Here is a 13,990-nt window from a genome sequence, read left to right on the forward strand (position 1 = left end):
CCTCCCAGCCTAAAGCATCAGATTTTAACACTGAGATGAAGAAGCTCTTTATTGAAATGCAGGTCCCACCAGCACAAGGGGATTTGGGCCAGCACCTTTCCAGCATTTCCAGAAATGCCCTTCCAAACTCTTCATTTAATGGTCTGTGGCTGCTCCCTCCAACCCCAGGGGTCACATCCTCCCCAAAGAGCCACTGAACAACCCCACCACAGTGTCAGCTCTCAGGGCACACACCTGGGTACAAAAAAAGAAGTGGAAATTCACTTTTGTCAAGGTTATCATTAGAATTTATTGATATGAGACAAACTTTGTATGTCACCATGTCAATGGAGGAACAGCATGTCCAGATGTCACAGAGACCATGCAGGGACTGTCCCTGCCCTGGGGGCACAGGAGACCACACACACACCCAGCTGGGTGGCACTGGGGACATTCCTGGGGCAGGAAAGCTCCAGAAATCCCTTGGATATCTTGGTGTTTTGGCAGAGTGCAGCACCCAGCAGGGAAGGGCAGCTCACCCCAAGAAAACCTAATAAAAAGAAAACCTAAAAAGGGGTGAGTTTGCAGGAATCCCTGCAGGGAGATGAGAGCTCTTGGGCCCTCTGGCTCCTCAGCTGGGCTGGGGACACATCCACCCTGGGCTGGAGCCTTGCCAAGGGGCAGCACAGCCATGCCACGCTCCAGCCTGGCATCTGCCCATTCAGGAGCCCATCTGCCCATCAGGGTTTTGCTTTTAGCACAACCATCCCTGTGTTGTAACCACTGAGACATTCCCCTCTCACAGCACAGCCAGCCTGTCATCCATGCTTGTGGCTATGATGAAAATTATCTTTAGAACCTTCACTGGAAATACATTTTATGCTGGATTCTACTTAAAAAAAAGGCAAGTGCTGAGCTTTCATCTTCTCCCAGCTTATGAAATATTTGGTTTGGTCCTAAGTATCTTGCTAAATGATTAGAGAGGGAATAGCAGAGTATTCCCCAGGCACCTGGTAAATCCACAATGGATTTATTGTAGAAACACACTAAACTCTCTAACTCACTCCAATTGGATTTCAGAGCCCAGAATGAGCTGTTTGTGACAGGACACACAAAAAGCAACCCCAAGTTCAACGAGTGACTGAGGAAAAGGGCAGGGGAGGTGACAGGGCAGTGACAGCCTGGCCATGGCCCCACCTGCTGCACACCTGGCTCCAGCACACACAGGTGGGAGCTGGGGGCTCCTCCTGGGAGCTGTGACAAGGGACAGAGAGGGCTCTGCTCTCAGCCATCCACCCCCAGCCCATCTCAGTTCCCTCTCACATGCAACAGCATTGATCTAGAGATCTCATATTGATGGGTAATTATACAGGATTAATTGCACATCAGTCCATTGTGGCTACAAGTTCATTAGGTTAATAACTCTACATAGTGACAGTAGTACAGTATCAGCTACTTCTCAATACAAACTCCCTACCCTAACCTTAATTTGTAGGTCAGAGGAAGACCTTCTAACACAGTGACCTCCCAATAACCTTTAACATTCATTTTAAAATCATTTTTTCTAGAAAACAACAACAACAAAAAAATCCAGTGTGGGGAAAACGCACATATATAACCAAAGCAGTGCTTAACAACCACAGGAAAACAGAACATCATCTTGGACTCTTGTTTCAGCATCTTCTGTGGACCCTGGAGTGTCACTCCCAAAGGGATCCTCAATGCTCCGTCAGTTCCCAAGTCCATTAAACCATTTCCCAGCTCCAGATGTTTCTGGCCTCTCACCATTGTCTGTAGCAAGAGCACACAGAAACACTTGCTCATGTGCACAAGACTTCCATCAGATTCCATGGAAGAGCTCTGGAAGGCTGCAGCCTTTCCTTCCAGAAGCCTGTTCTCAAGTGGCAGCACTCTCACCCTCTCTTCCAGCCAGGAGAGAGCTCCAAGTCCCTCCAAGTTCTACTCCTTCCTTCTGCCCAAAGCTCTGTGGGTATCCAATAAAACCCCTCTCACAGTATTCCCAGGAAACGATTCAGAAGAGGAGATGATTTTTCAAACCAAATGAGATCCTCTGGTCCTGTGTGTCAGACCATGGCCAAGAGAATGAGCAGCTGCCATGGACGTCCCAACTGCAGCAGCCAGGGAGGGGAGCCTGACTGAGAGGGACAGGCAGAGAGACCCCAAAGTCACTCTGTGCTGAGCTTGCCTCTTCCTGGAGTCAAATGTTTGATTCCATTTGTTCTAGCAGGAACTGGTGGATCATGTCAAAAGTGGGACGATCTTTGATGTCCCTGCTCCAGCATTTCAGCATCAGGTCGAACACAGGGTTAGGGCACAGAGGAGTCTGGGACAGATAGATCTGAAAGGAAGAGTCACAGTGCTTCAGTGGGCTTCTCACAAAAGAACTGAACCTTTATCAAGTAACACCAAAGGACAGTTTCATTCCAGGCTTACAAGACACAGCCACCATGCAGAGTTTGGAATCCCTCCAGCTCCAGGCTGGAGTCTGGACAGAGCCTCTCAAACAGCACCACGGACACTTTGCCAACTTGTCTGATGAGCTGCTCACAAAACAGGCCTTTGTCCCCCAGGAAACATGAATGCTTCTGGGGCATTTGTCCTCCAAGAAACAGCAAAACACAAACCAAAACCAAATTTACCACAATGAAATCCAAGCACTTGCAACTCACCGTAGCCAGCCCATGAGGCTTTCTAAGCATCGTGACAGCTTGGTAGCAGAGACAGAAAAAACACCTTTTAGAGCTTATCTACAGCACAGCTTGGCAGAATAATTTTATTTCTCCCTCTCATTTTTAGGCTCACTTCTTGTAGGCTCTTGGCTAATCATTAGCATTTGGGAGATGATGAGTAAACCCCATATCATTTTTCCCCTTAATTCTCTGGTGCTAAAGGTGAATTTTGGGGAGATCTGTTCTCCACAGCTTTGTGTACTAAGGAGATGGAATGTCCTGCACCATCACTGGTACCTACTGAGGGCAGCAGCAGTGGGGACAAAATGACACAAAAGCCCTTCAGCAGCTGGAGATGGCCAAAGGCTTCTTGGCGATACTTCAGGGAGAATCCAATCCCTGGGAACCACCAACTGCTCCTCCCCACCACAAACCCCTCCTGCTCCCTCATCTTGCAGAGGCAATGCTGGTGGGACAGTGCTGGCAGAGGAAAGGAGCAGCAGGACTGTGTGGGAGAGCCTGGAAAAGCTGAAGGCAGGGCAGAGTGAAGTGGTTTAGAACAGGAAATAAACAGGACAGGGCCAAGGGGTTCTTCCAGTGGGACTCCAAGAGAGGAAAACTGGTGCAGTGAGGCCAGAAAAGGGAGAGGACAGGGAAGGTAAGTGAGAAGCTGAGTAGGACACAGGTGAGAAACTGAATAGGACACAGGACACAGGTGAGAAGCTGAGTGGAACACTGGTGAGAAGCTGAACAGAACACAGGACACTAGTGAGTAGAGGCAGAGTAGAGCACAGGACACAGGTGAGAAGCAGAGTGGAACAAGGACAGAGGTGAGAAGCTGAACAAAACACAGGGCACAGGTGAGAAGAAGCAGAGACTGCTGCAGCTGAGGTGAGGGCAGCAGGGAGGAACATCCAGCAGGAAGGGGGAGGCTGAGGGAAGGAGGGAAGGAGGGAAGGAGGGAAGGAGGGAAGGAGGGAAGGAGGGAAGAGCTGTTTGTTCTGTTTGTGCTGTTTGTTGCTCACCTGCCTGCCCTGGCTGCGGAAGAACTCGCCCGTGTTCTCGATGACCTGCTCGTCTGTCAGCAGGCTGTAGGGCTGCTCCTTGCACAGCACAAACATCTCCCACAGGGTCACCCCGAAGGCCCACACGTCACTGGCTGTGGTGAACTTGCCCTGGGGACAGAATCACAGAATAATGAGGTTGGAAGAGACCTTAAGATCAAGTTCTGTGCCCTAACACCTCACCCAGACTATAGCACCAAGTGCCATGTCCAGGCTTTTTTTAAACACATCAGAGATGGTGATTCTACCACCTCTCTGGGAAGAGCATTCCAGTGCTTTATTATTCTTTTGGTGAAAAATTTCTTCCTAATATCCAACCTACACCTTCCCTGCCATAGCTGAGACTGTGTCCTCTGGTTGTGTCAGTGCTGCCCAGTGGAACAGACCAACCCCACCTGTCTGCAACCTCCCTTCAGGAAGGTGTAGAAAGCAAAAAGATCACTTCTGAGCCTCCTCTTCTCCAGGCTAACAGTTCCTTCAAATGTTCCTCACAGGGTTTGTGTTCCCAGCCCCTCACCAGCTTTGTGTTTGAGCATCTCAACATCCTTCCCAAACTGAGGGCCCAGAGCTGGACACAGCACTCAGGGTTTGGCCTCACCAGCACTGAGTACAGGGCAAGGATAACCCTCCTGCTCCTGCTGGCCAGAGAGGATCTGCTCAGCCCAGCAAAACCCATTTTATAAAACCCTCCCAGCCTGCACTCTCTGCAGCCCAACACCTGAGGAGATGCTCCAAGCAGAGCCAGCACAGCAGCTGAGCTGCCCCAGCCACACCACAGGGATAACAGGGCTGTTTGTAGGGCAGCAGCAGCACCTGGGGGCCCCACAAGCCCCAGGAAGGTGCAGCTTTCACAGGGGCAAAGCTCTGCAACAGGGAGCAGTCCCAGAGGACAGAGACTCCTGTCCCTCCTGAGACAGTCAGGATAAAATAACATGAGGGGGGGGGGGGATAGTCACTGCTACCTCCACCCAAAACAGCAGAGCTCACAGAAAAGCCTTTGAAAGGGAAGCAAAGCCCTCAGGATGAAAGCAGGGCCAGAGCAGACTCCAGACTCTTAGAGAAAGGCCCAAGATAATTTTAGTTTTTGCACATGTAAGAAGCCAGTGACAATATTCTTGCTGTCCCTGTTTTCTGTCTTCAAAAAACGTGCCCAAACTGGCTGTGTTTGGAACAATGTGTTTCTGGAGAAGTAAAAAGAAGATTGCTCAGAAAATAACACAAAACACTTGAGGGGCTGGAGGGCCTGTTTGGGCAGAAAACATCCCAGCCCCACTTCAGCCTGGCTTATCTGGCAGCCCCTGCAGTCTGTCAAGTTTGGAGGATGTTCACACGGGGAGGATGGCAGTGATTGATGCTTTAGATGCAGGAAAAGAGGGTGGATTTCAGAGAGCTTGGGCCTGCAGCCTGTAGAGCAGAGTTAATTACAATTTTTCTGGGTAGTTGTTGTAAGAAAGTAACTCACCAACTACTACAAGGAAAGAAAAAGTTTAATATTCTCCAGACTGGATGTGTTTGGGCTGTGGAACAATCTCCTGAGGGGAGACAGCAAGGACCTTAGATGTGAAAAAAAAAAAAACAAAAAAAAACCCTATATCCTCAAACCAGACACTTGAAACCCAGGATGTTTTGTCCCTGCCTTTCTCAGCTTCCCAGCTGGGGGGATAAGCAGAGCAAGACAACTTCCTCAAAATTCCAGCAGGAATGCCAGGCACTCATGCCCAGATGAGGCCTGAGGGATGTGATGTCATCCAGAGGGAGCTGGACAAGCTCAAGGCTGTGGCCCACAGGAGCCTCAGGAGGTTCCAGCAGTGCTGGAGCTGCCCCTGGGTCAGGAGAAGCCCCAGGCCCAGCCCAGGCTGGGCTGAGCAGCTGGAGCAGCCCTGAGAGGGAGCTGGGGGTGCTGGGGGTGGGAGCTGGAGCTGCCCCAGCCCTGAGCCCCCCTGAGCCCTGGGCTGAGCCCAGCGTGGGCAGCAGGGCAGGGGGGATTGTGCCCCTGTGCCTGGGCTCAGGTGAGACCCCACCTGCAGAGCTGCCCCAGCCCTGCCCAGCACAGGGAGGAGCTGGAGCTGCTGCAGAGATCCAGAGGAGGCTCCAGGGGGATCAGAGGATGGAGCAGCTCTGCTGGGAGGAGAGGCTGGGACAGCTGGGATTGTGCACCTGGAGAGGAGAAGCTTTGGGGGGACCTCAGGGTGGCCTTGCAGGGCCTGGAGGGGCTGACAGGAAACATGGAGAGAATTTACAGGGGACAGCACACAGGGAATGGCTCCTACTGCCAGAGGGCAGGGATGGGTGGGATATTGGGAATTAGGAATTGTTCCCTGTGAGGGTGGGCAGGCCCTGGCACAGGGTGCCCAGAGCAGCTGTGGCTGCCCCTGGATCCCTGGCAGTGCCCAAGGCCAGGCTGGGCAGGGCTGGGAGCAGCCTGGGACAGTGGGAGGTGTCCCTGCCATGGCAGGGGTGGCACTGGGTGGGATTTAAGCTCCTTCCAGCCCAAACCATTCCATGACATTCTGTATTTCCTAGGCCAGGCTCCTGTCCCAGGATCTGAGTTATGTCCAACACAACCCCATGGATTTCTCACCACGTGCAGCAGAGATATTGATATTCCCAGATATTGGTGATTGCCTGGCACAGCTGTGCCACTGCTTCAGGAGGGAAGGGGAAGGGGAAGGGGAAGAAAAGGAGGGGAAGAAAAGGAGGGGGAAAAAAGGGGAAAAAAGGGGAAAAAAGGGGAAAAAAGGGGAAAAAAGGGGAAAAAAGGGGAAAAAAGGGGAAAAAAGGGGAAAAAAGGGGAAAAAGTGGGGGAAAAGTGGGGGAAAAGTGGGGGAAAAGTGAGGGAAAAAGGGGGGGAAAAAGGGGGGGAAAAAAGGGGGGAAAAAAGGGGGGAAAAAAGGGGGGAAAAAAGGGGGGGAAAAAAGGGGGGAAAAAAGGGGGGGAAAAAAGGGGGGGAAAAAGGGGGGGGAAAAAAGGGGGGGAAAAAGGGGGGAAAAAGGGAAAAAAAAAGGGGAAAAAAAGGGGAAAAAAAAAAGGGAAAAAAAGCTCTGTGCAGTGCCTACCAGCAGGATGCTCTCCCAGGCCATCCAACGGATGGGCAGCACAGCCCTGCCCTGGATCCTGTAGTAATCCCCACTGTAGAGGTTCCTGCTCATGCCAAAGTCTGCAATCTTGATGGTGTGGTTGTTGCCCACCAGGCAGTTGCGGGTTGCCAGGTCCCTGTGCACAAAGTTGAGCGATGCCAGGTACTTCATGCCCGAGGCAATCTGGGTGGCCATGTACAGCAGGTTGGAGTGGCTGCAGCAAAGGGAAACACAACCAAGAAAAATCACTGCAGTCCCCCCACACTCAGGATTTCACTGTATTTGATGTGTTGGTGACCTGTTGTTTTATTTTCTGCCATAACAGTGGAACCAAACTGTCTCATCCCTGAGTAAGCAGGAACAGACAGGCTCTCCCTGAAATTCAGGCCTTCACAACCTGACATCCTTTAGATTTTGGTTTTTTTTCAATATCAAACATTAATCTTGAGATTTTCAAAGAGTTTGTGCATCAAAGCACCAATTTTTTGCAGGGAGACATGAAAAATTGAGCTCAGAATCTCATATCTTAAAAACCACTTAGCCTGGTATTTCAAACAACACCACTCTTGAATGCTTATATTAACATAAGTGTGTCACTTCACATTAAAGAGAGCTGACTGGGTTTTAAATATGCTAAACATTACTGAAAATAGAAACAGATGCATTTTCCATCTAATTTAATTTTAATTCCTCCATTAGCTAAATGAAGACAGGATTAATAAAGCTGCAGGACACACAGACAGAGTTTGGACCATTCTTCCCACACTATTGCTCTGTGCTGCTCAGCCTGTTTCCCACTGCTGATGCTCAAATGCTTCACACGACCAAGAACACAACTGATAAACTGCTCAGAGTTTGTACTTTTCCAGTAAAGGTCAGAAAAAGAGATCTCTGCCACCAGAACATAAAGAAAAATGGGACTGTCACAGAATCATGGTTTCAGTTGGAAGGGACTTTAAAGATCATTTTGTTTCACCCCCTCCCATGGGCAGGGACACCTTCCACTATCCCAGGTTACTCCAAGACTTTCCAAGCCTGGCTTTGGACACTTCCAGGGTTGGGACAGCCACAGCTTCTCTGGGCACCCAGTGCCAGGGCCTCACCATCCTCTGAGCAAAGACTTTTTTCCTAAAATCTAATCTAACCCTGTCCTCTGGCAGTGTAAAACCATTCCCCCTACCCTGTCACTATTTGTCTGTATAAAAAGTGGTTTTTTCCTACTTTTTATAGGCTGCAGAGCAGTAACTCTTGCACTCCCCAGTGCCCTGATAACCTGGCTGCTGCCCTGTGGCACAGCAATGGCAAAGCCTCCAAGATCCCAGGTTTTCCCTTCCCTTTCTGTGGTTCCCTCCCTGCCTGGGGCTGCTCTCCCCATCCTCCCTGTCCCACCTGAGCCCTGGCAGGGTCCCATCAGCAGCTTCCTCCTGGCTCCTGCAGCTCCACACAGGCAGCTCCATGAGCAGAGAGCCAGGAGGGGACGGGGCTGGATGGGACAGACCCCTCAGCAGAGTCATGGTGGCAGAGGGGCAGAGCTGCCTTTGGAAGAGCAGCAAAGCTGATGGAGAAGAAGCTGAGGGGGCTCAGCCTGGAGCAAAGGAGGCTCAGGGGGCCCTTGTGGCTCTGCACAGCTCCTGACAGGAGGGGACAGCCAGGGATTGGGCTGTGCTCCAGGGAACAGGGACAGGAGCAGAGGGAATGGCTCAGGCTGGGCCAGGGGAGGTTTGGGTTGGATATTGGGGAAAATTTCTTCACCCAAATGTTGTCAGGTCAGGTCTTAGCACAGGCTGCCCAGGCAGTGCTGGACTCACCATTCACCATTTAGAAGCCATGTAGATGTGGCACTTTTGGGACATGGTGGCCTTGGGAGTGCTGTGATCAATGACCTTAGAGCATATCTCTTGATCTTAGAACATCAGTGATCTTTCCAACCTACATGATTCTGTGACCTGACAGCCAGGGACAGCAGGGAGATGCATTTCAAACACCAGAGAGCCATGAGGACTGAAGAATGTGTGATGCCTGTGCATGACAGGGCTGCTCCCACCTCTGATGCACCAAACCCTGGGTCTGCAGCTGCACCTTGCCACATCCATCAGATGCCCTCAGCACCAGCAGAGCCAAGCTCAGAAAGGGGCAGGGGCATTCCTGTCACTGCCAGGACACAACCCCTTCAGAGCTGCCTCTGTGACACTGGCAGGGACAAAAGGAGAGGCTGAAGGATCAGTGGAAGACAATGAAAAACTCGAGGTAGAGCCAGGTAATGGAAAGCAGGGAAGAGCAATGTGACAGTGCTGAAGTTAAATGAGAAGCAAAGAGGAGATAAAGAACATTTTGAGGCTTTGGCCAGGAAAAAAAGCCACAAGTGTAAAGGTGAATGAGGTTTCAGATGGGCAGAAGGGGCAGGAAACTGGAGAGAGCTGGAATCTATTTATTCTCAAACACAAATCCTCTCTCCTCCTACAGCTCCTGCATGTCCTGCCTGCAGGACACCAGGTTAACACTGCTGACAGGACCACTGACAGGTCCTGGCAGCAAGGCTGGTGCTGTCTGGCCAGGATAAAACCCAGCCCATGAGAGCTGGCTGTGCCCGTACCCCCTTTGGGGAGGAGCACACCAAAGCTCACAATGCTGCAGCTCCTGCTCAGTGCTGGGCTCCTCATCAAGCACAATATATCAGTCTGCATGACTCTCCTCTAGGGAAAGCACTTCTGCAACAGCAGAGATGATTTTATGGCAGATTTAATCCTTCCACTGAGGAGGGAGACAAGTGCCACTGCTGACAAAATGTGGTTTTCTTTGCCAAATATTCTCCTTCTGTTGGCTGATGAAATCTTCTCCTTGCTGAAGCTCCACACTCAGCTCTTTTCATGCAATATTTTTTGGACACCAGAAAAAATACAAACCTTCTTAAAAGCCAAAGAAAAATTCTTGATTTTCATCCCAAAATTCTTGTTGTAATGCAACTGATTTTCATATCAATGAAATATCCACTAGCATAGAGATGGTCACCTCAATAAATACATCTAAGGTGGTCTCAGTGACCAGAACAGCTCTGTCAGGGACACTTTGGGGGTACACAGACCTCCAGAGGCCTCAGAACAACCCCACACCATGGCAAGGGCCAGGCTGCAGGAGGGTCCCTCTGGCAAGGCACAGCAGATAAAACTGATTCATCCAACGAGCCAAGCAGCTTCTCTTACGTGACACAGGGGATGTTGTTGGAAATGGCAAACTTGCTGTAGATCTCCCTGTGGGACAGGAACTGGTTGAGGTCCCCGTTCTCCATGTACTCTGTGATCATGCACAGCGGGTCCTCCCGCACGCACACGCCCAGCAGCCGGATGATGTTGGGGTTCTTCAGCCTCGACATGATCTTGATCTCCTTCAGGAAATCATTCCTTGTGAAACAGAAAACACCTCTGAATCACCTCAAAAACACCTGAAGCTGTTCCTTTGTCTGAGGACAGCACAAGGGCTGCGCTCTGAGTTCAGAGTAATTTACACTTTGCACGTATGAGTGTGAAACTGGTTCTGAGCTCTCCCAGCAAACAGAATTAATGCAGCATTTCAGGCTGACATTGCAGCTTCCCCTACCCCCACTCTCTGCTGGGTCCTGCTCCTTCCAGGAACACATGGAATATACAGACACCCTCCCACAGCAGTCCCCAGGGCTGCCCTGTGCTTGGGGGCTGTTTGTTTGTTTGCTTTCCTCCCCAGCTGTTGGCACTGCAGCTGCACTCACCTGGCTGTTTTGTTGACATCTGATCTCAGCATTTTCACTGCCACAAGAACAGGCTGGTGAGTGAATTCTGAGGATGAGACTCCCAGGAATTCCAGCAGGCCATCGGCTTCACAGAGGTGCACCTGCAGGGCAGAGGCAGCTGTAAGAGCACACACAGGCAGAAATGCAGAGGAAAACAACCTCACAGCCAGGTCACTGCTGGCAGAATGAACCAGGGAATGATCCATTGAAGGTGACACAGCTGTGATCAGGAATGACCCTAGGGCTGGCCCTAGATCCCGACATAGCACAGCCCATGGCCTAGGAGCCCACGGGGACCAAACCAGGTGACACTGAATTTACTGCACTGCTGCAGCAGCCTGGGCCAGCCCAGCTCACCCAGCACCCACTGGGGATGTCCAGGGAGGCTCCTCAGCCTGGATGTGCCTGCTCTGCACTAAAGCACCTCACACAACCCCAGAACCATCAAACCAAGGCCTGGCTCGAGGCATTGCTCAGACTTCACTGAGGAGCACCCAAGAATTACAGCCAGTTATCCAAAATCCTCAAATTCCAGAGGGGAAAAAAGGAGAAAAGTGTGTGCATATGTGTCCCTGATATGAGCACTTCACCTGTAGGTATACTCAGAGATAAATAGATAAATACTCCAATGACTACACACAATTCCAAATTTCTTCCAATAAATTAAGTAATATTATATCACTGCCAGGGTTGTACAAGCAGGGGTGACAAGACACTTTCTTAAGAAGTTACCAGAATGTGCATCCAAATGGAGAACTGGGTGGGGAAAGCAGACAGACCTGAGGGTGTGGATAGGAAAAAGGACTGGATGTGTCAGTCAGAGACTTGCAGCAGTGAGGGAATGTAATGGGAGCATGATGAATTTTGTATGAAGGGAGCAGCAAGAGCTGATGTCACAAGCATGGTGAGGGGGAAAATGAGACAGCAGAGAAAATGGGACAAACCTGCAGAACAGGAATGAGGGTACAAAGATGCTGCTGCAGTCCCACAGAGAATGAATCTGCTGTGGGAAAGCACAACCATGAGAGATGGGACAGGTCAGAGCCACAGGACTAAGCACAGGTAATTCCAAGGTGATGTGTCACCAGGGAGGGGTGCTGCTGCTTCCTTGGGAGCAGGGAAAACAAAAGACTGGAAGGAAGGAAAAGTGGAGACCTGAAAGAAGCAATGAGCCCTGTTTTAGGAGCACACAGAGCCAGAGCAGCAGAGCAGAGCAAGTGATGGCCAATTTGGGAAAGACTAAGGAGAAGGAGAGACAGGAAAATGTGGTGCAGCACATTTGCAAAAGAGCCTGTGATACATGGAAAGGAACAGGCTCTGAATCCATCCTCAAGGAAAATGGAGATGGGAGAGCCATGTCCAGTCACTACAGAGAAAGAGTTATTACAGTTATTAGAAGGACAGCATGAGAGGGAAGGAGAAACCAGAAACAAACCAATGAAAAATCCTCTCTGTCCCACTTTTGGAGCACAGAGCAGGATGCAGGCAACAGCAGAAAAGGCTGCACTGACAGCCAGGTGAGGAGGATGAAGATGTCAGCAGCTCCCCAGAAAAGAGTGAGCCAGGAAGAAGTGAGGGGACAGGAAAGGGGCTGGGGAGTCAAAATGGAAGAACCACAAAGATGGGCACATCACAGAACAGGAAGCAGTCAGAGAAGGGCTGTGCTTGCCAAAATGTAATAGAGAAGCAGAATTTAGGGCTGTGAGTGAACAAAAGCTGGGAAGAAAAAAAGACAGTGGAAAAGTGAGAGCAGGAGAGGGAAAGACCTGCTCAGGATGGAGCTACAGATGGTGTGAAAATGAAGCAGAGAGAGAAGAAAAAGCAAGGTGAAAACGTTAACAGCTTGAAAGGAGCTCAAGGAGCCAAGGGAAAGTTTAGCAGATGACAGATGTGTGCATCATCCTGCCTGAGGCTGCTGACAAACTGGGCTTGACAAGCAGCAATGCCAGAAAATATGAGGGTGCCACAGTGCTTGGGAAATGTCTGTCTTTGCTTGGGTCAGTGTGCAGAGCACCCCAGAACCTCCATCTGTGACTGGAGAGCTGTGACTGGAGAGCAGCCAGGATCAGGGTTAGCTGGACTGTGGAGAGTTTCCAAGCCCACATGTCTAAAGGTGGGTGGCAACCATCAGATGTCTATAAAAGATGTGAAAGTGTGAATTCCCAACCCTAGGTGGGAATTTACAGAGATATAGATAGAAAACAGAAAAAGTTTGCAAGTTCCTCTGTTGATGAAGACCCCAGTGGTACCAAGCAGAGCCTCACAGCTGCTCAGTGGCATGGCTTGGGGGGATATCAGCTTTTCCCAAGTGATTATAATTTTAACTAAAAGGGCAAACACACATTTTAATTTTAACTAAACACTGGAATGCAAAACCCTCAAGTCCCACTGAGCAACACCTCAGAAGACTCCTCTGTGCCAAACACCTCCTACCTGCTGGAGGACGAGCAGCAGAGTGGCTGTATGTAGAGGGACAGAATATAAGAAAATAAAGACAGTGTAGAAAGTAATCTCACCCCTAAGGAATTGCAGCTGGGCCAATTATCAAAGATTAGGAATAGGCCTGGCTTTACCAGAGAAGAGTGTACTCTGTGTAACCAATGAGAAGAGTGCTATAAAAGAGTGGGGTGGCTGGGTGAGAAGGGAGCTGGAGTCAGTTGGCTGCTTTGTGAAGAAGAGTCAGTGCTCTGAGGAGCTGTCCATGAGAAACACCAAGAAGATATGAAACTCCTGCGATAAGGAGACAACAGTATGGAACCCCTACAGTAAGACAACAACAGGCAAACACATGTTTTAATTTCAACTAAAACACTAGACTGCAGAACCCTCAGCCCCACTGAGCAACCCCTCTGTGCCAGGCACCTCCTCCCTGCAGGAGAACCAGCAGCAGAGTGGCTGTACCTCTCCAAACTGTCCTTCCCCCAGCTTCTCCTTGAGGCGCAGCTGCTGCCGGGGGAACTCCCCCACAGAGATGTCCTTCTTGGTCAGGGAGTCCACGGTGAGCGCGGGCACCGCGTACATGTTGTTGCCAGTGACGCCCTGCAGGTGCACGATGTCGGTCTCGGCATAGTGGGGCACGTTGTTCTGGAAGCCTTGGTGAGGGGTGGACTTGGTCAGGTCGGGCTCAGCGTAGTCTCCGCTGCACACTGAGGGGAGCAGAGACAGGGCAGTCACAATTCCCTCCCTCAGAACCAGTGTGGCCCAGCTCCCACTCCTCCCAACCCCACAGCCATGGGAATTTGCTGCCTTGTGCTAAGGGACACCTACACAGGACATGTGGGAAATAAATTTGTGGAGAATTCTCAAAGCCTCATATATACATACATACATACATAGATATATATACACACACACACACATATATATACATATATATATACACACATATATATACATATATATACACGTATACATACA

General features: G+C 50.3%; 1 protein-coding gene across 3 annotated transcripts in view; it reads right to left on the reverse strand.

Annotated features, from left to right (window-relative positions):
- Positions 1–276: 276 nt before the first annotated feature.
- Positions 277–13,990, reverse strand: part of LOC128942071 (discoidin domain-containing receptor 2-like) — a 65,033-nt gene continuing 51,319 nt past the window's right edge. For 2 of the 3 annotated variants that reach the window (XM_054284275.1, XM_054284276.1), the window contains exons 12-17: positions 13,475–13,719; positions 10,553–10,674; positions 10,011–10,208; positions 6,790–7,024; positions 3,695–3,844; positions 277–2,338 (exon numbers count right to left, since the gene is read on the reverse strand). In XM_054284275.1, coding sequence (XP_054140250.1) covers positions 2,198–2,338; positions 3,695–3,844; positions 6,790–7,024; positions 10,011–10,208; positions 10,553–10,674; positions 13,475–13,719 — 1,091 coding nt within the window. In that variant the 3' untranslated portion in view covers positions 277–2,197. Of the gene's footprint in view, positions 2,339–2,669; positions 2,708–3,694; positions 3,845–6,789; positions 7,025–10,010; positions 10,209–10,552; positions 10,675–13,474; positions 13,720–13,990 lie in introns of all 3 variants that reach the window. The other variant, XM_054284277.1, reaches the window with a different exon arrangement.

The sequence above is a fragment of the Melozone crissalis genome, unplaced genomic scaffold, assembly GCF_028551555.1.
Source record: "Melozone crissalis strain CALT ecotype California unplaced genomic scaffold, PUWL_Pcris_2 ptg000041l_1, whole genome shotgun sequence".
Lineage (NCBI taxonomy): Eukaryota > Metazoa > Chordata > Aves > Passeriformes > Passerellidae > Melozone > Melozone crissalis.